Here is a 24291-nt window from a genome sequence, read left to right as displayed (position 1 = left end):
TCACGGGCACAGGTGCCCTTTAAGTGCCACCGGTACAAGTGCTCTTTACATGTCATAAGTACAGGTGCCTTTTATGTGTCACCAGCACGGATGCCTCTAACATGTCACAGACACAGGTGCCTCTCACGTGTCACCTGCATCGGTGCCTCTTACATATCATTGGCACAGGTGCCTTTTACATATCACCAGCACTGTCTGTGTCTATGTGTGTATGCGAGGAACTGTGTGCATGTGTTCGTGTGTGTTTGTTTCCTTGCATACATATAAGAGGAACTCTGTGCATGTGTGAGTCTGCCTATGTGAGTATGACTCTGCCTGCCTATGTGCGTGTATGTGACATGCACGCGTGTGTGTGTGTCTATGACCATACACACCACTTCAATACCGATGTTTATGTCTTCCATAAACAAAATTCTCCTCAGCGTTTCGACATGCAAAGACAGAGAATAAAATAGCTGACTCCTATGACAAGTTGGGGTTGGCATTAAGAACAATACACCATTATAGAATATACTGCATTAACCCTCCTGACACAGACCTGTCCAAGACCACCTGTGGTCCCAGGATATGACTTTACCATTTTAAAGCAATCTAGATTGAAACCTTTCATCAAAATTCCTCATTAATTTAGGTTTCATTCACCAGCTTAAAACTGACAGAGTTCATCATCATCATCGTTTAACGTCCGTTCTCCATGCTAGCATGGGTTGGACGGTTCAATCGGGGATCTGGGAAGCCAGAAGGCTGCACCAGGCTCCGGTCTTATCTGGCAATATTTCTACAGCTGGATGCCCTTCCTAACGCCAACCACTCCGTGAGTGTAGTGGGTGCTTTTTACGTGCCACCCGCACAGGTGCCAGGCGAGGCTGGCAACGGCCACGGTCGGATTGGTGTATTTTATGTGCCACCGGCACAGAAGCCAGTCGAGGCAGTGCTGGCATCGGCCACGAGTCGGATAGTGCTTTTTACGTACCACCAGTCCAGGGGTCCTGGCATCTGCCGGGTGCCAGTCATAGGATTGGTTCAATTTTGATTTCACTTGCCCCAACATGTCTTCGCAAGCAAAGGGGTTGGCATGGGTGCCTATTGTTTAAACTAAATCATTCATTATTTTTTAAAATCTATTGAAACAAAGGCAGTGTACATGGAGCAGGGGTTGATGTTTTTCCCAAGACAAAAACTTGATGCCCAGCTGTCCAAGATACCCAGAAAAATCTATATCATCGTGAAAAAACTCAAACAAGGGCAGCAGTGTAGAATGCCTTCCTTCATCAAAAGCCTATTACAGAAGAATGGCCATTGAAAAAGGGATAACATTTGAGGGGCCCCAGAATCGCCTCAGTGTGGTAAGAAGCTTGCTTTCCAACTGCATGGTTCCAGGTTCAGCACCATTGCATGGCACCTTGAGGCAAATGTCTTCTACTATAACCTTCAGGCCAACCAAAGCCTTGTGAGTGGGTTTGGTAGACAGAAATTGAAAGAAGCCCGTCATATATATATATATATATATACACACATTTAAAAGAAGAGCACTGCATAAGAAGCATCCGAGATGGTGCCATGTAAAAAGGAAGCCATGATAGTGCCACATAAAAAGCGCTTGTGATGGTGCCACGTAAAAAACACCTATATTAATGCCATAGCTGGCAGAAACGTTAGCACACCGGGCAAAATGCATAGCCGTATTTTGTCTACCATTACGTTCTAAGTTCAAATTCCGCCGAGGTTGACTTTGCCTTTCATCCTTTCAGGGTCGATAAATTAAGTACCAGTTCCGCACTGGGGGGGGGGTCGATGTAATCGACTTAATTCATTTGTCTGTCCTTGTTTGTCCTCTCTGTGTTTAGCCCTTGTGGGTAGTAAAGAAACACCTATATTAATGCCATATAAAAAGCACCTTTGATTGTGCCATGTATAAAGCACCCGTGACAGTGTCACATAAAAAGCAACCATGATGGTGCCACATAAAAAGGAACCTGTGATGGTGCCACATAAAAAGCACTTGGATGGTACCATGTAAAAAGCAGCTATGATGGTGGCACATAAAAGAAAAACCCGCGATGGTATCACATAAAAAGCACCTGTGCCGGTGCCAAATATAAAAAGCACCCAGTGCACTCTGTAGAGTATTTGGCATTAGGAAGGCGGACATCCAGCCATAGAAACATTGTCAAAACAGATAACTGTCACCTGGTGCAGCTCCCTGGCTCTCCAGCTCCCTGGCTCTCCAGCTCCCTGGCTCTCCAGCAAGAAAAACAGGCATTAAACAACTATGATGATGATGACTATAACACATATCGAATGTATTCCAAGATATGCATGAGCAAAGATTCAGTTTTGAGTATTAGAGAAAAAGCTGTACAAGGTGTGTTCAAGGATGAATTTTTCAGGAAGACTAAATGCTTTTGTATTCTGTTCTTTCATCTGGTTAAAAATCTGTTTAAAAATTTCACACTTCAAATAATAGTATTTGTTTGTTTACATCAAATCTGCTTCTCAGGTATAAGCATAAGAATACTCCATGTACACAAAGACACACACACAGATATATATATATATATATGTGTGTGTGTGTGTGTATATGTATATATGTACAGCTGCAAACACCTGCGTACATATATGTATGTATGTGTGTATAAATACATACCTATATGCATATATCTATTTGTTGATGTATCTATCTGTATTTCTGTATGTATGTATGTGTGTGTGTATATATATATATATATATATACATATATATATATATATACACACACATACATACATACTTACATGCATACACACATACATACACACACACACATAATATATATATATATATATATATATACGCATGAGCATATACACATATGCAAACATACACATATATATACGTATGTAAATATCTGTACATCTAACAAGAAGGATGTGTGTTTAGTGTGTGTATATATATATATATATGTGTGCATATATATATATATATGTGTGCATATATATATATATATATTTACAATTTAAAAACAGGATAAAGTATATATATATATATATATATATATGTGTGTGTAAATACGTATATATATATACACTAACATACATATATGTATACATATATATATGTAAAAATAGCTATGTATATCACACACATACACACACACACACACACACACATACATATATATATATATATAAACACACATATATACACTCACACATTCACAGGTGTGTATGTGGAGGTGGGGGACCAAGACAACAGATAGGTTAGTAAACTAGTAAAACAACTAATGTTATGCTGTTTAGTTGCCAATGTGAACACCTCACCTCATACTAATGCTGTTGCTACTACTACTACTACTACCACCACCACCACAAGTCTTCTACTACCACAGCTACTACTAATGCAAGTTACAGCATTATAGCCACCAACATCACCACCACCACCACCACTACTACTACTACTACTACTACTACTACTACTACTACTACTACTACTACTACTACTACTACTACAATTACTACCATAACCAAAACAAGTGCAGTAACCACCACACTACTACTACTACTATTATTACTATTATTATTATTATTATTATTATTACCTTTATCTTACCCACCCCCGCTACTACACTAACAAATGTAAACACACACACATAGAGCAACATAAGCGCATCTGAACACAGCATGCACTGACTCATCAACAGCCACACACACACACACGTATACATGCACACGCAAAACATACTCCAGAGTTTGTATATAAACAGAAGGAGACCCCGCACAGGAACGTTTTTGAGCAGCTAAAAATAACAGCCAGAGCCAGTCTCAAAAACACCGCACCCGCCTTAGATGGCCACTGCAGGAAAGTCTTTGATTAAAGGTCTCCTGGAGCAGAACTGACCTGGGGCTAAATAGCAACAACTATAGCTCTTAATATCAATCACTGTACATTAGATAATGTAGTCCTAGATACACTATATCTGAATAACATCTTTGATCATAGGTGTGTCTGGATCAGGACTGACCAGGGGCTAAAAAACACAACTATAGCCACTAATACTAACTACTATACTATACATTAGATAATGTAGTCCTAGATACACTATGCCTGAATGAAAGATGGGATGGTCACAGATGGAACATCTTTGATCATAGATCTGTCTGGATCAAGCCTGACCTGGGGTAAAACAAGAATAAAAACAACTATAGCCACTAATACTAACTACTATACTATACATTAGATAATGTAGTCCTAGATACACTTGGTCTGAATAAGAAATGGGATGGTCACAGTTGGAACATCTTTGATCATTGGACAGTCTGGATCAGGACTGACCTGGGGCTAAATAGCAGCAGCAGCAACAACTATAACCACTAATACTAACTACTGTGCTGTACATTAGATAATGTAGTCCTAGATACACTCGGTCTGAATAAATGATGGGATGGTCACAGGTGGAACATCTTTGATCATAGGTCTGTCTGGATCAGGACTGACCTGGGGCCAAACAAAAACAAAAATTATACATGCACCAACACACATATCTATTTCTATTTATTTACAATTACATACATTTACACACACAACTTTCTATGAGGTAATCAAACACCTTTTTATAAATTCCTAAACAACAATAAAAACTAATAACAACAACAATGGTTTCGAATTATAGCACAAGGCCAGCTGGGGGTTGATTGCATTGACCCCACTGACCAACCGGTACTTTATTTTATCGACCACGTAAAGATGAAAGGCAAAGTCGACCTCGGCAGAATTTGAACTCAGAATGTAAAAATGGAAAAAAATGTTGCTGAGTATTTTGCCCAGACTGCTGGGCACAAGGCCTGCGTCATCATTGTTCGACCGTGGTCAAAACAATGGAATTTACCATGCTACGCCAGACTTCACGGTCCATCATAGCATTACGGAGGTCCTGTTGCTGGATGCCTGTATCCCTGGAGATTACATCAGGGTAGGAGAGTGTGCACCCTCTGGTATTGCGACTGTGGTCGAGACAATGGAATTTACCATGCAATGCCAGACTTCACGGTCCATCATAGCATTACGGAGGTCCTGTTGCTGGATGCCTGTATCCCTGGAGATTACATCAGGGTAGGAGAGTGTGCACCCTCTGGTATCGCGAGTAGATGGCTTCCAGAGGAGAAGAGCAGGGATTACCTCGTTTTCAATTCTACAACAATGTCCAGCAAACTGGACTCTCCTACCTTTCACAAGAGATGACACAGGTGGTATGATACAAGGCCTGAAATTATCGGGGGGAGGGGGAGTTGTTTACACTGACCCCAGTACTCTACTGGTACTTATTTTATCAACCCCAAAAGGATGAAAGACAACCTCGGCAGAACTTGAACTCATAAAGACAGACGAACTGTCACCAAACGTGGCTGTGTGGTAAGAAGCTTGCTTCCCAACCACATGGTTCTGGGTTCAGTTCCACTGCATGGCACCTTGAACAGGTGTCTTCTACTATAGCCTCGGGCCGACCAAAGCCTTGTGAGTGGATTTGGTATGCAAAAACTGAAGGAAGCCTGTCGTGTGTGTGTGTGTGTGTGTGTGTGTGTGTGTGTGTGTGTGTGTGTGTGTGTGTATCTATCTGCCTTTTTCCAATTGTTAAACATGGAGGAGATTCTGTGAGGATATGGGGGTGCTATATCTTGGAAATCCACCAGCCCAATGGTTTCCTTTCAATGGCAGAATTAAAAGTCAAGACTATTTAAGCATTTTATCTGATCAAATTCATCCTATGGTTGCAGAATTGTTTCTGGGGGAAAATGCAATCCTTCAGGATGATAACACACCAATTCACACAGATAAAGTTGTTAGTGAATGGCACAAGGAACATTCTAGTGAAGTTGAACATTTTATCTGGCCACCACAGTCCCCAGATTTTAATATTATAGAAAAACAAGGAAGGGGTTGATATCCTCCACCATCATCACTACAAGAACTAGAGACTGTTTTAGCTGAAGAATGGACAAAAATTCCTTTGAAAACAATTCAAACTTTGTATGAGAATTCAAGCTGTAATTACTGCCAAAGGAAGTCCTACCCCATATTGAAATAAATTTGTTTGAAATTTTAAGGTGTTTCCATTATTTTGATCAGTGCACTAATGACTCTGCCAGCTCACCATCTGAACAACTACAACAGCAACAACAACAACAATAATAATAATCCTTTCTACCAAAGGCACAAGGCCTGACATTTGGCTGGAGGAGACTAGTCAATTACATCGACCCCAGTGTTTCACTGGTACTTAATTTATCAACCCGCAGGAGTGGCTGTGTGGTAAGTAGTTTGTTTACCAACCACATGGTTCCGGGTTCAGTCCCACTGCATGGCATCTTGGGTAAGTGTCTTCTGCTATAGCCCCGGGCCGACCAAAACCTTGTGAGTGGATTTGGTAGACGGAAACTGAAAGAAGCCTGTCGTATATATGTATATGTATGTATGTGTATGTTTGTGTGTCTGTGTTTGTCCCCCTAGCATTGCTTGACAACTGATGCTGGTGTGTTTATGTCCCCGTCACTTAGCGGTTCGGCAAAAGAGACCGATAGAATAAGTACTGGGCTTACAAAGAATAAGTCCTGTGGTTGATTTGCTCGACTAAAGGCGGTGCTCGAACATGGCCGCAGTCAAATGACTGAAACAAGTAAAAGAGTAAAAGAGAGTAACCCCGAAAGGATGAATGGCAAAGTTGATCTCAGCAGAATTTGAACTCAGAACATGCAGACAGACAAAGTGCTACAAAGCAGTTTTCCCAGTGTGCTAACAATTCTGCTAGCTTGCTACCTCCTCCTCCTCCTCCTCCTCCTCATCATCATCATCATCGTTAACAGCAGCAGCAGCAACAATAATCCTTTCTGCAACAGGCACAAGGCCTGATATTTTGCAGGAGGAGACTAGTCGATTACATCGACCCCAGTGTTTCACTGGTACTTAATTCATTGACCTTGAAAAGATGAAAAGCAAAGTCAACGTTGGTGGAATTTGAACTCACGACATAGTGACAGGCAAAGCACCACCAAGCATTTCGTCCAGTCTGCTAACAATTCTGCCAGCTTGCAATAACAGTAATAACAATGGTTTCGCATTTTGCTACAAGGGCACCGATTATGAGGGAGAGGATGAGTTCATTACATCGACCCCAATACGCAACTGGTACTTGATTTATCAACCCCAAAAGGATGAAAGGTAAAGTCAACCTTGGCCGAATTCAAACACAGAATGCAACAACAGGTGAAATACAGCCAAGCATTTCCCGTGGTGGACTAATGACTCTCACAGGTAGTAATAATAATAATAATAATAACAACAACAACAACACACTCCTTTTTGTATTTTGTAAAAGAAGCAAAAAAGAAATAAAAACACAGACAGAGCAAATAAATAAACATGTTTGCCTTCTTCAGAAACCTCAAAGGCAGCTCCTACTCTGCATCATTATTTTACACCTGTGTTTGTATTAATTGCAAAGGTCGTCACAGTCGCTTCACATACACCTTACAAGGCCATACATTCCCCACCAAACAAAAACTGAGAAGAGAAAACCAATATATATATATATATATATATATATACACACACATACATACATACATACATGCATATATATATATATATACATACATAGACACATATATATATACACACACACACACACACAAATATATATATATACATACAGATGCATATATACACACACACACACACACACACAAATATATATATATACATACAGATGCATATATACACACACACACACATATATACATACATACAGACATATATATACACACACACATATATATATACATACATACAGACGCATATATATACACACACACACATATATATACATACATACAGACGCATATATATATATACACACACACACACACACATATACATACATACAGGCGCATATATATACACACACACACACATATATATACATACAAATGCATACACACACACACACACACACACATATATATATATATATATATATACACATGATGATGATGAGACACATACACACACACACACTCATATACATATATAGGCCAGCTCTAGTGTCAGGTTACTGTGTCTTGCAATGAGGTAAGCATTAAAATTTCGTTTATCACACCACCAGACACTGTAAACACCAGCAGCGCCACCTATACATCGTGCCATATACGCTGCACTTGACAATAACAGAGACACCCACACCCAATTTTAAAAACAGACCGTGGAATCTCTCTCTATATAAACGGCAGTTTGTCTGTGCGTGCTTCTGTGTGTCTGTTTGCTTGTACCCTCACCCTGACCACGGCTTTCAACCGATTCTGATGAAACTTGACACACACATAGCCCAATGTCATAATTCAAAACTAACGCAGCGAAAATTTTGAAAAGTTCCCCCAGTTCTGAAAAAAATCGATAAATTCGACATGGGGTCGAGAATTAGAAACACAAACCGCAAACTGTCTAGGGGACGCAACTCCACCTTCTTTTACTCAAAAAAAATTTACCATAATTTTTTTCCATTTTTTTGCTATTTTTTGGCTATAACTCTCTAAAAATGCTTTATAGTTATTTCCCTTACAAACCTGAGCAACGCCGGGCGATACTGCTAGTTTATAAATAAAAAAATATCACAGCCATGCAGTCGAAGGAGGATACATGTAATTTCAAGCATGACCGCAGTCAAATGGCTGAAACCAGTAAAAAAAAATAGCAACAAAGTGGTTTTAGGTTCAGTTCCTGGGCAAGTATTTTCTACTGTAGCTCTGTATCGGCCTTTGCCTTTCCCTTTGATAACATCAGTGGTGTGGAGAGGAGAAACAGGTATGTAAGGTGGCATGCTGATAGAAACGTTAGCACGCCGGACGAAATGCTTAGCGGTATTTCGTCTGTCATTCCGTTCTGAGTTCAAATTCCGCCGAGGTCGACTTTGCCTTTCATCCTTTCGGGGTCGATAAATTAAGTACCAGTTATGCACTGAAGTCAATGTAATCGACTTAATACCTATGTCTGTCTTTGTTTGTCCCCTCTGTGTTTAGCCCCTTGTGGGTAGTAAAGAAATAGGTATTTCGTCTGCCGTTATGTTCTGAGTTCAAATTCCGCCAAGGTCGACTTTGCCTTTCATCCTTTCGAGGTCGATAAATTAAGTACCAGTTACGCACTGGGGTCGATGTAATCGACTTAATACCTATGTCTGTCCTTGTTTGTCCCCTCTGTGTTTAGCCCCTTGTGGGTAATAAAGAAATAGGTATGTATGGGCGATTGCTGGACTTCCATAAAACAACCTTGCTTGGATTTGTGCCTCGGAGGGGGAACTTCCTAAGTGCATTCATGACTAAAGAGGGACTTTACCCTTTGCTATGTATGTATAAGCCAATGAGGGAGACCTTTACATAGCATCGAAACCTAGTAGAAATAGCAGCTAAATCTTCCTCAAATCACACCCTCAATTCCCGGACCGGGCTGTGTTCTTGAGCAAGACACTTTATTTCACGTTGCTCCAGTTCACTCAGCTGTAGAAATGAGTTGCGACGTAACTGGTTCCAAGCTGTATCGGCCCCTTTGCCTTTCCCTTGGATAACATCAGTGGTGTGGAGAGGAGAAACAGGTATGCATGGACGACTGCTGGTCTTCCATAAACAACCTTGCCTAGATTTATGCCTCAGAGGGAAACTTTCGCGGTGCAGTCCCCTGATCATTCATGGTCTTTACCCTATGTCAGTGGTTTTCAACCAGGGTTCCACGGAACCTTAGGGTTCCGCCAGTACAGTCCAGGGGTTCTGCAAGAAGTTACAAAAATGCTAAAAATCGACTGTAATTTTTAATTCTCCTGTGCAAATATGTGTGCATAAGACAATTAAATTATTGCACAGGGGTTCCTCGAGCCAGTGAAATGTTTCCTTGGGGTTCCGCTCTAGCAAAAAGGTTGAAAAGCACTGCCCTATGTCATCATCATCATCATTTAATATCCACCTTCCATGCTAGCATAGATGGGGTGGTTTCACATGAGCTGGCCAGGTAGAAGCTTGCACCAGACTTTTGTGACTGTCCTGGCAGGATTTTTACAACTGGATGCCCTTCCTAATATCAATCACTCAGTAGAGTGGACTTGGTGCTTTTTACGTGGTACAAGCACAGGTGAGGTCAGTTTTAGCAAGGTTTTTACAGCTGGATGCCCTTCCGAACACCAATCACTCAGCAGAGTGGACTTGGTGCTTTTTACATGGCACAAGCACAGGTGAGGTCAGTTTTGGCAAGGTTTTTACAGCTGGATGCCCTTCCGAACACCAATCACTCAGCAGAGTGGACTTGGTGCTTTTTACATGGCACAAGCACAGGTGAGGTCAGTTTTGGCAAGGTTTTTACAGCTGGATGCCCTTCCGAACACCAATCACTCAGCAGAGTGGACTTGGTGCTTTTTACATGGCACAAGCACAGTGAGGTCAGTTTTGGCAAGTTTTTACAGCTGGATGCCCTTCCGAACACCAATCACTCAGCAGAGTGGACTTGGTGCTTTTTACATGGCACAAGCACAGGTGAGGTCAGTTTTGGCAAGGTTTTTACAGCTGGATGCCCTTCACAACACCAACCACTCAGCTGAGTGGACCTAGTGCTTTTTACGTGGCACAAGCACAGGTGAGGTCAGTTTTGGCAAGGGTTTTACAGCTGGATGCCCTTCCAAACACCAACCACTCAGTAGAGTGGACCTAGTGCTTTTTACGTGGCACAAGCACAGGTGAGGTCAGTTTTGGCAAGGGTTTTACAGCTGGATGCCCTTCCAAACACCAACCACTCAGTAGAGTGGACCTAGTGCTTTTTACGTGGCACAAGCACAGGTGAGGTCAGTTTTGGCAAGGGTTTTACAGCTGGATGCCCTTCCAAACACCAACCACTCAGTAGAGTGGACCTAGTGCTTTTTATGTGGCACAAGCACAGGTGAGGTCAGTTTTGGCAAGGGTTTTACAGCTGGATGCCCTTCCAAACACCAACTACTCAGTAGAGTGGACTTAGTGCTTTTTACGTGGCACAAGCACAGGTGAGGTCAGTTTTGGCAAGGTTTGTACAGCTAGATGCCCTTCTGAATACCAACCACTTTACAATGTGGACAGAGTGCTTTTTTTTTTTTGTGGCACCAACACCTATGAGCCTGCAAGACTAGGGATGCTCAGCTGGAGAGGGTTGCAAGGGTTGAGCCTGTATGCAAGGGCGACCCCACTTTTACCTTAGCTTGACGTGTCTTTTCAAGCACAGCAAACCAACCACCAGGATTATCAGCCCCCTATCATCCCCTCCATGAGTCCCAACATCTGTAGATCCTTTCTCACCACTTTGTCCCAGGTCTTCCTAGGTCTACTCCTTCCACATGTTCCCTCTGCAGTTCGAGATCAGCACCTCAGTGAATAAAAATGCAAATCGAGGGAGTAGAACAGGTAAAGGCCAGGCTACGTATATTTCTTTGCTGAGGCCGATGCCAGCGCCGCCTTCGCTGGCTTCCGTGCCGGTGGCACATTAAAAGCACCAACCGATCATGGCCACTGCCAGACTCCCCTGGCACCTGTGCCGGTGGCATGTAAAAAGCACCCACTACACTCACAGAGTGGTTGGCGTTATGAAGGGCATCCAGCTGTAGAAACTCTGCCAGATCAGACTGGAGCCTGGTGCAGCCCCTGGCTTCCCAGACCCCGGTCGAACCGTCCAACCCGTGCTAGCGCGGAAAACGGACATTAAACGATGATGATGATGATTTGATCCTCTGAAGTAACAATTATTCAATGAGGGGTACCCAGCTAAGCTATTCATCAGGCTGAGTATACCTTAATTACGTGAATGTAGCATTGTCGTTTGGGAATCCCAAGGTTAACTCAATGCAGATCTGAGTTAAAATGAATGGTCAAACCAAAAGAACAAAATTATAAAAAAATAAAAAATAAATAAAGTCTGAAGAAATAGAAAGCTTGATTCTCAACCACATGGTTCCGGGTTCAGTCCCAATGCGTGGCACCTTATATCACGGATACCATGGGCTGCTTTGAGTGGGTTGGTATAACAAGGGTTATTGTACTTACGTGCTAAGTGATCCAACATGTAGCTGAGTAGCTTTTGAGTCCCGTTTGGTTCATTGTAACGATTTAAAATATCTGGAGACAATGGATTTCCCTGCAGACCTGTCGGAGGAAGCAGAAGAGATGGCATAAATAAATATTTAAGCAACCACCATATTCATCATCTAATTTATTTTCCCCTCACCCTTATCAAACAATCCATAAATTTTCCTAGTTATACATCACAAAAATACACTAAAAGGGAAAGGTATACCCGTGTGGTAAGAAATTTACTTCTCAACCATATGGTTCTAGGTTCAGTCCTACAGCATGGCAACTCTGAGCACCTTTTCAAACTCCACCTGTCTAACACCCGTGGACATGTTTACAAAGTCAGAAAACAGCACAGCTCCTTCCATGACTTTCGGAAACATTTTTTCATGCTGAGAGTTGCTGAAGCATGGAACAAACTGCTGGCATCAGTTGTTGGTTGTCGGAGCACTGCATCCTTCAAAACTTTCATGCTTCCTGAGATTCGCCAACACCACACCTGAGATTTCTCCCCTCCATACACACACAAGCATGTATCTGACTCATACACTGTTCGCTTCCCAGACATTTGTACATTACTGCATCTGCTTTATATGCACTTTTTGACAAGTTGTGGTGCACCTGAGCACTGTATACAATAATCTCATTCTATATACCTTGGGCAAGTGTTTTCTACTACAGCCTCAGGCTGACCAAAGCCTTGTGAGTGGATTTGGTAGATGGAAACTTGTGAGAAAACCATTGTCACTCTTTCACACTGAGAACATCAAGAGCCAAACGAAATAAGTTTGAACCAACTTCCTCAAAGATTCTACTACCTTGTAGTTTTAACAACAACAACAACAACAAGAGCACTCATAGAGTGCAAACCCCCGCCAAGGCAACACTAATGTCCTCTCAACGATTAGCCGGAGATGATTTTTAAAATGAGAATATCTGAAATAAACTCGACTGCTCTCACAAACAAGTATAATAGAAATGAACCTGACCACTCTCAAAAATTAAGTAAAAGAAAAACCAGGAAAAATAATCCAGAATCCTTGTCCAAAATCTAATCAGTTCATGCCAGTGACAAGGCCAAACATCACTGAAAGTTTCATCCAAATCCATCCAGCGGTTCTTGAGATATCTTGTCCAAACAAACATGACTGAAAACAATACCTCCACCTTTACTAAGGCAGTGGTAATAATAACAACGGTTTCAGATTTTGACACAATACCAGCAATTTCAGGAGAGGGGTTAAGTCAATTACACTGACCCCAGTGTTCAACTGGTATTTACTTTATTGACCCAGAAAGGATGAAAGGCAAAGTCAACCTCGGCGGAATTTGAACTCAGAACGTAGCAGCAGACAAAATACCACTAAACATTTCACCCAGCGTGCTAACGATTCTGCCAGTTCGCCACCTTGATAATAACGATAATAATAATCCTTTCTACTAGAGGCAAAAGTGCTGAAATTTCGTGGGGAGGGGCTACTCAATTACATCAACCCCTGTGCAAAACTGGTACCTATTTTATCAACACGGAAAAGGACAAAAGGCAAAGTCAACCTCAGTAGGATTTCTACCACCTTACTGCCCTCATGGTTTAAAATTTGGACACAAGGGACACGACCTTCGAACTTTAGGTCTCACCGAGGAAATGACAAGAGACCGAGACCTATGGAAGTATGCTGTGCGTGAGAAGACCCGGCAGGACAAGTGAGATCATAACTCGTGGCCTCTACCTGGGATGTACTCAGTCCACTTATGCATACCTTTCCTTCTTGGGACACAAAGCTCTACTTGTTAAGACCTGTTGAGGCAAGCGAGAATCAGAATCGAAATCAATCAACATCAATGGAGATTGTAGCTGTGATACCAGTGCCAGTGGCATGTAAGAGAACCATCCGTTCGCGACCGTTGCCAGCGCCGCCCCGACTGGCCTCATGCCGGTGGCACGTAAAAAGCACCATCCGTTCGTGTCCGTTGCCAGCCTCGCCTGGCCCCCGTGCCAGTGGCACATAAAAAGCACCATCCGTTCGTGGCCGTTTGCCAGCTCTGTCTGGCACCTGTGCGGGTGGCACGTAAAAAGCACCCACTACACTCATGGAGTGGTTGGCATTAGGAAGGGCATCCAGCCGTAGAAACATTGCCAGATAAGACTGGGCCTGGTGCAGCCTTCTGGCTTCCCAGACCTCAGTCAAACCGTCCAACCTATGCTAGCATGGAAAGCGGACACTAAATGATGATGATGATGATGATGATGATGAAGGATAGCAGCTTAAGGGGAAGAGAGGGGTTAGACGATCATATCAACCCTAGTCCTTGACCGGTACTTTCATTTATCGACCCGCAAAAGGATTAATGACAAACTTGACCTTGGCAGGACTTGAATACAATAATAATAATAATGATGATGATGATAAAATAAAGAATAGTAGACTGGTTTTCTTTCTTTTCTACAATTTATATTATTGAAGTTCAATACTAAATTCTATACAATCTACTGCATGCAGTCTATTATTTGAGAATAAAAGATCAATAATGCTGATTGGGAAACAAAAAAGACAAATATTGCTTCATGCACAATGTTCTAATTTCATTCAAACATGTTTAAACGTACGTCAATAATGACCATCAACAGTTTTGCATATTCAATTAATAATAATAATAATGATGATAATAATAATAATAATAATTTTGGGGTTTGAATAATTCACCTCTGGAAACATAGGTGTTTCATTCAACGTCCTTAACCCTTATTCAGGGACCTTTTGAGCGGGATGGGTTACCTGACCTGAAGAAAATTCTAACTGGGCCCCACCTGCAAGGTCATGTGCTGTTTATCTTGATATGAGATCGCCATGTCGCGCACATATGGTTGTGATGCATGTGCCTGATGTACCCTTATCAGACGGGTGGTCATGATGGGTATACTGGGCTTCGTATATTTTACCCCAGTGTCACTTTGATGGCATGCTCTGCTCGCTCACTCAATAATAATAATAAATTCGTTTATTGGCCACAAGGGCTGACAAATATCAATTAAAACATAAAGGGGCAAAACACAGGACGAAAGTTACAAAAGGGTTTTGTCCGTTTGAAATAATAATAATAATAATAATAATAATAATAATCCTTTCTGTTATAGGCACAAGGCCTGAAATTGGAGGGAGGGGGCATAGTCGATTCCATCGACCCCAGTACTTAACTGGTACTTGATTTATCAACCCCGAAAGGATGAAAGGCGAAGCCGACCTCGGCAGAATTTGAAACAATAATAATAATAATAATAATAAATTCGTTTATTGGCCACAAGGGCTAACAAAAATCAATTAAAACATAAAGGGACAAAACACAGGATGAAAGGTTACAAAGGGTTTTGTCCGTTTTGAAAAAGGGTCCATGTACAAAAGCAGGATAACAACGAAATGTAAGTAACAATTAAAACTCCCAATAGGGGGAGGCGCTTCGAAAGGGTTACTCGTGGAAAAACCCATAAAAGCCACGGGAGCCTGGTCAAAAGGGGGGTAGAGAGCCCCTTTCTCCTTTTATATTTCCTTTTAATTTTTCACAGGTGTATCCTCAGATTGGTCCGTTCATTCTCGGTCGTTCTTGCGACATTCACCCACCTTTCAATAAACTTGCTACCAGACAGCCCTTCCCTCTAATAATAATCCTTTCTACTAAAGGCACAAGACCTGAAATTTGGGGGAGGGGGATAGTTGATTACATCAACTCCAGTACTTATTTTATTGACCCCAAAGGGATGAAAGGCAAAACCGACCTCAGCAGAATTTGAACTCAGAACATAGAGACAGATGAAATACTGCTAAGCATTCTACCCAGAGCGCTAACAATTCTGCTAGCCACCCACCTTAATATTAATAATAATCTTTTCTACTAAAGACACAAGGACTGAAATTTTGAGGACGGGACAAGTTGAATACATGAACCCCAGTGTTTCACTGGTACTTATTTCATGAACCCCCCAAAAGGATGAAAGGCAAAAATCAACATTGGTGGAATCTGAATTCAAACATAAAGAGGGAGGAAATGCTGCTTAGAATTTTGCCCAGTGTTTTAATGATTCTGCCAGCTGACCACAATAATAATAATAATAATAATAATAATAATAATAATAATAATGGTTTCACGGTGGATTCATTAGTTCCATGAAACCAACAATTAAAAGACCCCTAACAGCTTAACAAGGGTGACCTAAAAAAGAATACTGAAAGCCTAATCATCGCTGCCCAGGACCAGGCATTGAATACTAACTCAGTTAAAAAGAATATATGTCACACAAGTGCGACACACCTCTGCAGAATGTGTGGGAAGAGGGTTGAAAGTGTGACTCACATTGTTAGTGCTTGTGAAAGTCTTACGCAGAAAGAGTACAAGCATACACATGTCAAGGTAGCTCAAAAACTCCACTGGTTACTATGCCATAAGAATGGATATGAGGTTACGGGTGCTTGGTACTAACAGACACCAAAAAAGATAATGGATGAAAAGGGGAAGGTAAAAATCCTCTGGGACTTGGACTTTCAGACAAACAAGGTATTAGAGTATCATCATCATCATCATCGTTTAACGTCCGTTTTCCGCGCTAGCACCGGTTAGACGGTTCGACCAGGGTCTGGGGAGCCAGGGGCTGCTCCAAGCTCCAGTCTGATCTGGCAATGTTTCTACAGCTGGATGCCCTTCCTAACGCCAACCACTCTGCGAGTGTAGTGGGTGCTTTTTACGTGCCACCTGCACAGGTGCCAGAGGGGTCTGGCATCGGCCACGATCGGACGGTGCTTTTTATGTGCCACCGGCACAGAAGCCAGTCGAGGCGGTGCTGGCATCGGCCAAATAAAAGTGTGTAAGACAGCGCCAGCGGTTTGAAGGTAGGAAATCTTCGATGAGAGTTCAGAGTGAGCGAAGTAACCATGCGGCTAAGCCCTGGATATAGTAACCTTTAGGAGGGACAAACAAGAGTGCCTAATAATTGGCATGGCAGTGCCAGAAGATCAACATAGCATCATGACGGAAAGAGGAGAGGTTGATAAATATGGAGACCTAAGAATTGAGATTGCCAAGATGTGGCAGGTACGAAGGTTAAACATAAAGCTTATCCCTGTTGCCATCAGAGAATTGGGTTCAATGCCACGTAACCTGAAGAAATATCTGGAAAGTTTAGAAACACCTTAGCGTCTAGGTGTATTGCAAAAGGTGGCATTACTTGGAACTACATGCATATTGCATAAAGTACAGTCTGTCTGAGGTCCTTGTTGTGACTTGACAAAGAGTTCAAACCCCAGGTAGACACAATATCTTCAATCAACAACCTCACAATATTGTATACTGTGCGACATCTATCATCATCATCATCATCGTCGTTTAACGTCCGTTCTCCATGCTAGCATGGGTTGGACGGTTCGACCGGGGATCTGGGAAGCCAGAAGGCTGCACCAGGCTCCAGTCTGATCTGGCAGTGTTTCTACAGCTGGATGCCCTTCCTAACGCCAATAATAATAATAATAATAATAATAATAATAATGCTTTCTATTATAGGCACAAGGCCTGATATTTTGGGGGAGGGGACTAGTTGATTACATTGACCCCCCAGTATTCAACTGGTACTTATTTTATTGACCCCCAAAAGGATGTAAGGCAAAGTTGGCCTCTGCATGTGTGTGTGTGTGTGTGTGTGTATGTATATATACAAATAAATATATATATAATCAAGAATGAAGGTCCGACATAATCCGAGATGGCTATCAAATGGTACCCAATGTGTGAGCTACTCCGAGAATTAAGATACTCAAGTCAATAGGCCCAGACAGATGAAGAAGGAGCGAAAACGTTTGATAATATTAAAAAAGCAGACCCTAAAACAAGAACCGACAAAAATGCAAGCGACGTTCAAAACGAATGCTGTTTTGTTCCCCGTTTCGAAACTACAATGTACAATATAGTATACGTGGGCGTGTATTGGTGTGTATGCATGTATCCATATATGTATAGAATATGCTTTTTCTTGTATTCTTCAAAGACAAACAAATGGATAGTATTTTGTCTGGTGTGCTAACGATTCTGCTAGCTCATTATCTTAATAATGTTCTTTTACCTGCTTCAGTTATTTGGCTGAACAAGAATAAGTCCTGGCGTCGAACAATTCGACGCCAGGACTTATTCTTTGTAAGCCTAGTACTTATTCTATCAGTCTCTTTTGCCAAACTGCTAGGTTACGTGGACGTAAACAAACTAACGTTGGTTGTCAAGCGATGTGTGGAAAACCGGTACTTGACTAGTCATTGTTTCCATCATGTATATTTCTTTACTACCCACGAGGGGCTAAACACAGAGGGGACAGACAAGGACAGACAAATGAATTAAGTTGATTACATTGACCCCTCAGGGTGTAACTGGTACTTATTTAATCGATGCCGAAAGGATGAAAGGCAAAGTCGACCCCGGCGGAATTTGAACTCAGAACATAAAGACAGACGAAATACCTATTTCTTTACTACCCACAAGGGGCTAAACACAGAGGGGACAAACAAGGACAGACAAATGGATTAAGTCGATTATATCAACCCCAGTGTGAAACTGGTACTTAATTTATCAACCCTGAAAGGATGAAAGGCAAAGTCGACCTCGGCGGAATTTGAACTCAGAATGTAACGGCAGACAAAATACATCATCATCATCGTTTAACGTCCCTTTTCCATGCTAGCATGGGTTTACCCGCAAGGGGCTAAACACAAAGAGGACAAACAGACGGATTAAGTTGATTATATCGACCCCCAGTGCGTAACTGGTACTTATTTAATCGACGCCGAAAGGATGAAAGGCAAAGTCGACCTCGGCAGAATTTGAACTCAGAACATAACAATAGATGAAATACCGCTAAGCATTTCGCCCGCCGCGCTAACATTTCTGCCAGCTCACCACCTTATACATGTATCCATCATGTGTCCTACACCTGCAGTGCCTTGATGACACTGCAATGAAAGTATCCCCAATTCAGTGCAAGTCCTCTAGCTGCCTTGCCATTGTTGTCCAACCAGCTCCTGATATTGTCTATCCATTGCATTCTTAGCCTGCCTTTTGAGCTAACACCCTCTACTCCTTCATACACACACACACTTCCCACAAACTCTGTGTGTGACGTCTATGCTTTTGTATGAAATGTTTGGCTCTGGTAGATCATATAGCTCTTTATGTATGCACATCTAGGTCACTCCCATTTGAATTTAGTGAATGTAAATTTACATGGCAGAGTTCAATGACCTCTGTGATAAGAAACTCTCAAAAGAGCTAAACAGCAGGTGTTTTGGTCCTTAACTTCCTACACCCTAAGGGGACCAGGCCACAACCAGGTCATGACACCTTAACTGCCTTTCTGCTCGTGTATTTTAACTAGTAAGATATCGGAAACTTGTGCATTTAAACTACTTGGAGATTTCACACACACACACACACAAATATATATATAGATATGTACAAGATGTAACTCTCCAGAGAGCTGCACAACAGATCTTCAGAGAAGAACCCACCACCTCCTCTGGTAAGTGTTGTAGCCCTTAACTTCCTATACTCTAAGGGAGGCCGAGCCACATCTAGTTGAAACCTCTCTCCAATGGCCCACTTTCACACACACATACATGTACAATATGTAACTCTCAAGAGGGCTGCACAACAGGCCTTCAGAGAAGAACCCACCACCTCCTCTGGTAAATGTTGTGGCTCTTAACTTCCTACACTCTAAGGGAGGCCGGGCCATATCTAGTTGAAACCTCTCTCCATTGGCCTGCCTTCACACACGCACAGACAGACAGACACACACACGAGCTGTAACTCTCAACAAAGCTGAACAGCTGAAGGCCTTCATAGAAGAACCCACCCTACCCCCTCTGGCAAGTATTTTGACCCTTCTTACACTTTAATCCTTTAGCATTTAAACCGGCCATATCCGGCCAAAAGTATTCTACCTGTTTCATGTCCAAACTGGCCAGATCTGGTCTCTCACACCAACCCTACAATATCGTTTTAACAATTAACAGCTACCCCATCAAAATCTCATAGCTACAAGATAATGCATGATTAGTTCAAAATGTGGATAAAAAGGGATTAATTTTGGCAGAATAATGCGAATATTAAAGAGTTAAGGGTGCCAGGCCACATCCTTTGCGTCTTCCTGCTGATGCTTTTTAGCCTCTTGGATATCAGAGACTTGTGTATTTAAAGCACTTGGAAATTTCATCCAGTTAGAACCCCTCTCCATGGATTCAGCTTTGAAGCTTACACTTAAAACCCTTTAACAATTAAACCAGCCATACCTGGTTCAAATGCTCAAACCAGCCAGACTAGGCCTCATACAATTACCCTACAATGACACAGTAACACATTTTTTTTTATTCTATTGTCATCAACATTTGTTGACCTTGACTACAAAATATCTTGTGAATCATCCAGTTGATAACAAAAGAGTGTGTAACAATAAACAGACTTATGAAAAAGACAATCCAACTGTGACCACCTCGTTTTGCTTGTGGTGTATCAAAGAACCAGCTGTCACACACCAGGCTCATGATCAAAGGCGACAAACACGTGACCATCCTGTCTTGTTGTATATTGCATTGGGCAGCTGCAATCCAGCAGAAATTTGGACAAAACCAATCTAACCATGACCATCCCGAGCTACATGGTGTCAGGCCAGTCCTAATCTGCAGTAATTAACCTATTAGCATTTAAACAGGCCATAAAATGATTTATGTTCAAACCAGCCAGATCTGGTCTCTCACACATACCCTACAATGTCATTCTAAAAGTAAACAATCCTATCATTGGAATTTACAAGCTCTATATGCCCAGGTTTCACCAGCTGCTGCAATCTCCCCTCACCCCCACCCCATTTGCATTCATGTGAAGTCTCTGCTCCCTACTCAAGCACCTTGGCAAAACCCTACTATTTACATTCTGACCCTATATCTTGAGGGTATACCCTTCCACTTTGCCACCACTTATCCCCTCCTAGCTCTTCCCTACCATCCCATATATATTCTGATCCCTGCTACCTGTGAGCATGCCCTAACACTTTTCCACCACCTCTCCCTTGCACTCCCCCTCTCTTCTACTCTCTCTTCCTCTATCCCTCTGACTGGTTAGCCATGTATCTCCCCTACAGAAGATCACTCCACCCCCTCTCTCTCTAACCAGGTAATCATGCATATCCATTACAAGACACCTGTTTCTGTCTCTCTGTCACCCTCTAACCTTTCATCATTAGGCACAAGATCTCCTCCTCCTCCAGTACCCCGTCCCCTCTCAAAGGATCTTTGTCTTGCAAGCTACCTGGTGACCCTGCCAGTGCTGGTGCCACACAAAAAGCACCCAGTCCACACTGTAAAGTGGTCGGCATTTGGAAGGGCATCCAGTTGTGTAAAAACACCACGCCAAAGCTGACCCTGCCTGTGCCGACACCAGTCCACACTGTAAAGTGGTTGGCATTTGGAAGGGCATCCAGTTGTGTAAAAACACCACGCCAAAGCTGACCCTGCCTGTGCCGACACCAGTCCACACTGTAAAGTGGTTGGCATTTGGAAGGGCATCCAGTTGTGTAAAAACACCACGCCAAAGCTGACCCTGCCTGTGCCGACACCAGTCCACACTGTAAAGTGGTTGGCATTTGGAAGGGCATCCAGTTGTGTAAAAACACCACGCCAAAGCTGACCCTGCCTGTGCCGACACCAGTCCACACTGTAAAGTGGTTGGCATTTGGAAGGGCATTCAGCTATGTAAAAACACCACGTCAAAGCTGACCCTGCCTGTGCCGACACCAGTCCACACTGTAAGTGGTTGGCATTTGGAAGGGCATTCAGCTATGTAAAAACATCACGTCAAAGCTGACCCTGCCTGTGCCGACACCAGTCCACATTGTAAAGTGGTTGGCATTTGGAAGGGCATCCAGTTGTGTAAAAACACCACGCCAAAGCTGACCCTGCCTGTGCCGACACCAGTCCACACTGTAAAGTGGTTGGCATTTGGAAGGGCATCCAGTTGTGTAAAAACACCACGCCAAAGCTGACCCTGCCTGTGCCGACACCAGTCCACACTGTAAAGTGGTTGGCATTTGGAAGGGCATCCAGTTGTGTAAAAACACCACGCCAAAGCTGACCCTGCCTGTGCCGACACCAGTCCACACTGTAAAGTGGTTGGCATTTGGAAGGGCATCCAGTTGTGTAAAAACACCACGCCAAAGCTGACCCTGCCTGTGCCGACACCAGTCCACACTGTAAAGTGGTTGGCATTTGGAAGGGCATTCAGCTATGTAAAAACATCACGTCAAAGCTGACCCTGCCTGTGCCGACACCAGTCCACACTGTAAAGTGGTTGGCATTTGGAAGGGCACCCAGCTGTAAAAAACCTTGCCAAAACTGACCTTGCCCATGTTTGTGCCACTTAAAAAGCACTCAGTCCACTCTGCTGGGTGGTTGGCATTTGGAAGAGCATCCTGCTGTGTAAAAACGCCATGCCAAAGCTGAGCCTGCCTGGGCTGATACCATGTAAAAACCACTCAGTCCACACTGTAAAGTGGTTGGCATTTGGAAGGGCACCCAGCTGTGTAAAGACACCATGCCAAAGCTGACCCTGCCTGGGCTGGTGCCATGTAAAAACCACTCAGTCCACTCTGTGGAGTGATTGGCGTTAGGAAGGGCCCCCAGCCATAAAAACCATGCCAGAACAGACAGCGAAGCATGGTACAGTCTGCTGCCTAGCTAACCCGTGAAACCATCCAGTATGGAAAGTGGACATTAAATGATGACGATGATGATGATGAAGATAATGCATAATTAATTCAAAACAATGTGAATAAATAAGCATCAGTCTCCACAGAATAACCTGAATGCCAAATGGTTAAAGAAGAAGTGATGTAGGTTGTCATGGTAACAGTGAAACAGCAAAGCTATGATGATGACTCACTTAGGGTTACTTCCCTTAGCACTGAAATACAAAAATATTGCCTTCAAATGATATGGAGGTCGTTTTTTGTTCCTCTTCAGCCAGATCCAGCTGGAATACCTCTCTGCTGTTTCTGATATCATCAGATTCTGTCAGACCCCATGCAAGCATGCAAAGACTCAACCTTAAAACAAAGATGATAGGTGTGTATATATGTGTGTATACTCTTTTACTCTTTTACTTGTTTCAGTCATTTGACTGCGGCCATGCTGGAGCACCGCCTTTAGTCGAGCAAATCGACCCCGGGACTTATTCTTTTGTAAGCCCAGTACTTATTCTATCGGTCTTTTTTTGCTGAACCGCTAAGTAACAGGGACATGAACACACCAGCATTGGTTGTCAAGCAATGCTAGGGGGACAAACACAGACACGCAAACACACACATACATATATATATATAAATGCACATATACGACAAGCTTCTTTCAGTTTCCGTCTACCAAATCCACTCACAAGGCATTGGTCGGCCCGGGGCTATAGCAGAAGACACTTGCCCAAGATGCCACGCAGTGGGACTGAACCAGGAACCGTGTGGTTGGTTAGCAAGCTACTTACCACACAGCCACTCCTGCGCCTCTATAGTAGAAGACACTTGCCCAAGGTGCCACGCAGTGGGACTGAACCCGGAACCATGTGGTTGGTAAGCAAGCTACTTACCACACAGCCACTCCTGCGGCTATCATCATCGTTTAGCGTTTTTCATGTCGGCATGGGTTGGATGGTTTGACAGGTGATGGCCAGCTGGAGAGCTGCCCGGGGTCAAACAGTCTGTTGTGGCATGGTTTCTACAGCTGGATGCACTTCTTAACACCAACCACTTTACAGGGTGCACTGGGTGCAATTACCTAACACCAGCAGGGGTACTTTTACGTGGCACTGGCACCTGTGAGCCCACAAGATTAGGAACACTCAGTTGAAGAGGGATGCAAGAGACACGCCTGTATGCAAGGACAGCCATCTATTTACTTAGCTTCATGTCTCTTCTCAAGCACAGCAAACTGCTAGAAGTATTGGTCCCCTGTTGTCCCATCTATGAGGCCCAACATCTGAAGATCCTCTGTGTGTGTGTGTGTGTAAGAGGCATAATATATGAATATATACTCTTACACAAGTTGAGAGTTGATGTACTGAAGTTGCTGTCAAAGCAGTAATTGCTTGCAACTGATAGGAAAAGGGGAGATAATTTCATAA

The 24291-nt window shown here is 42.8% G+C and overlaps 1 protein-coding gene across 1 annotated transcript in view; it reads right to left on the bottom strand.

The window, feature by feature from the left end:
• LOC115225423 (CCR4-NOT transcription complex subunit 6-like) overlaps nucleotides 1-24291 on the bottom strand; it is a 142272-nt gene that overhangs the window by 65203 nt on the left and 52778 nt on the right. The window contains exon 4 of the mRNA XM_029796383.2: nucleotides 12073-12171. Within this exon, the coding sequence (XP_029652243.1) occupies nucleotides 12073-12171 (99 nt within the window). The remainder of the gene's footprint in view (nucleotides 1-12072; nucleotides 12172-24291) is intronic.

This window comes from Octopus sinensis, linkage group LG27, assembly GCF_006345805.1.
Source record: "Octopus sinensis linkage group LG27, ASM634580v1, whole genome shotgun sequence".
In the NCBI taxonomy this organism is placed as follows: domain Eukaryota; kingdom Metazoa; phylum Mollusca; class Cephalopoda; order Octopoda; family Octopodidae; genus Octopus; species Octopus sinensis.
Note: the sequence above shows the minus strand (reverse complement) of the source record. Positions and strands in the feature narration are given on the sequence as shown.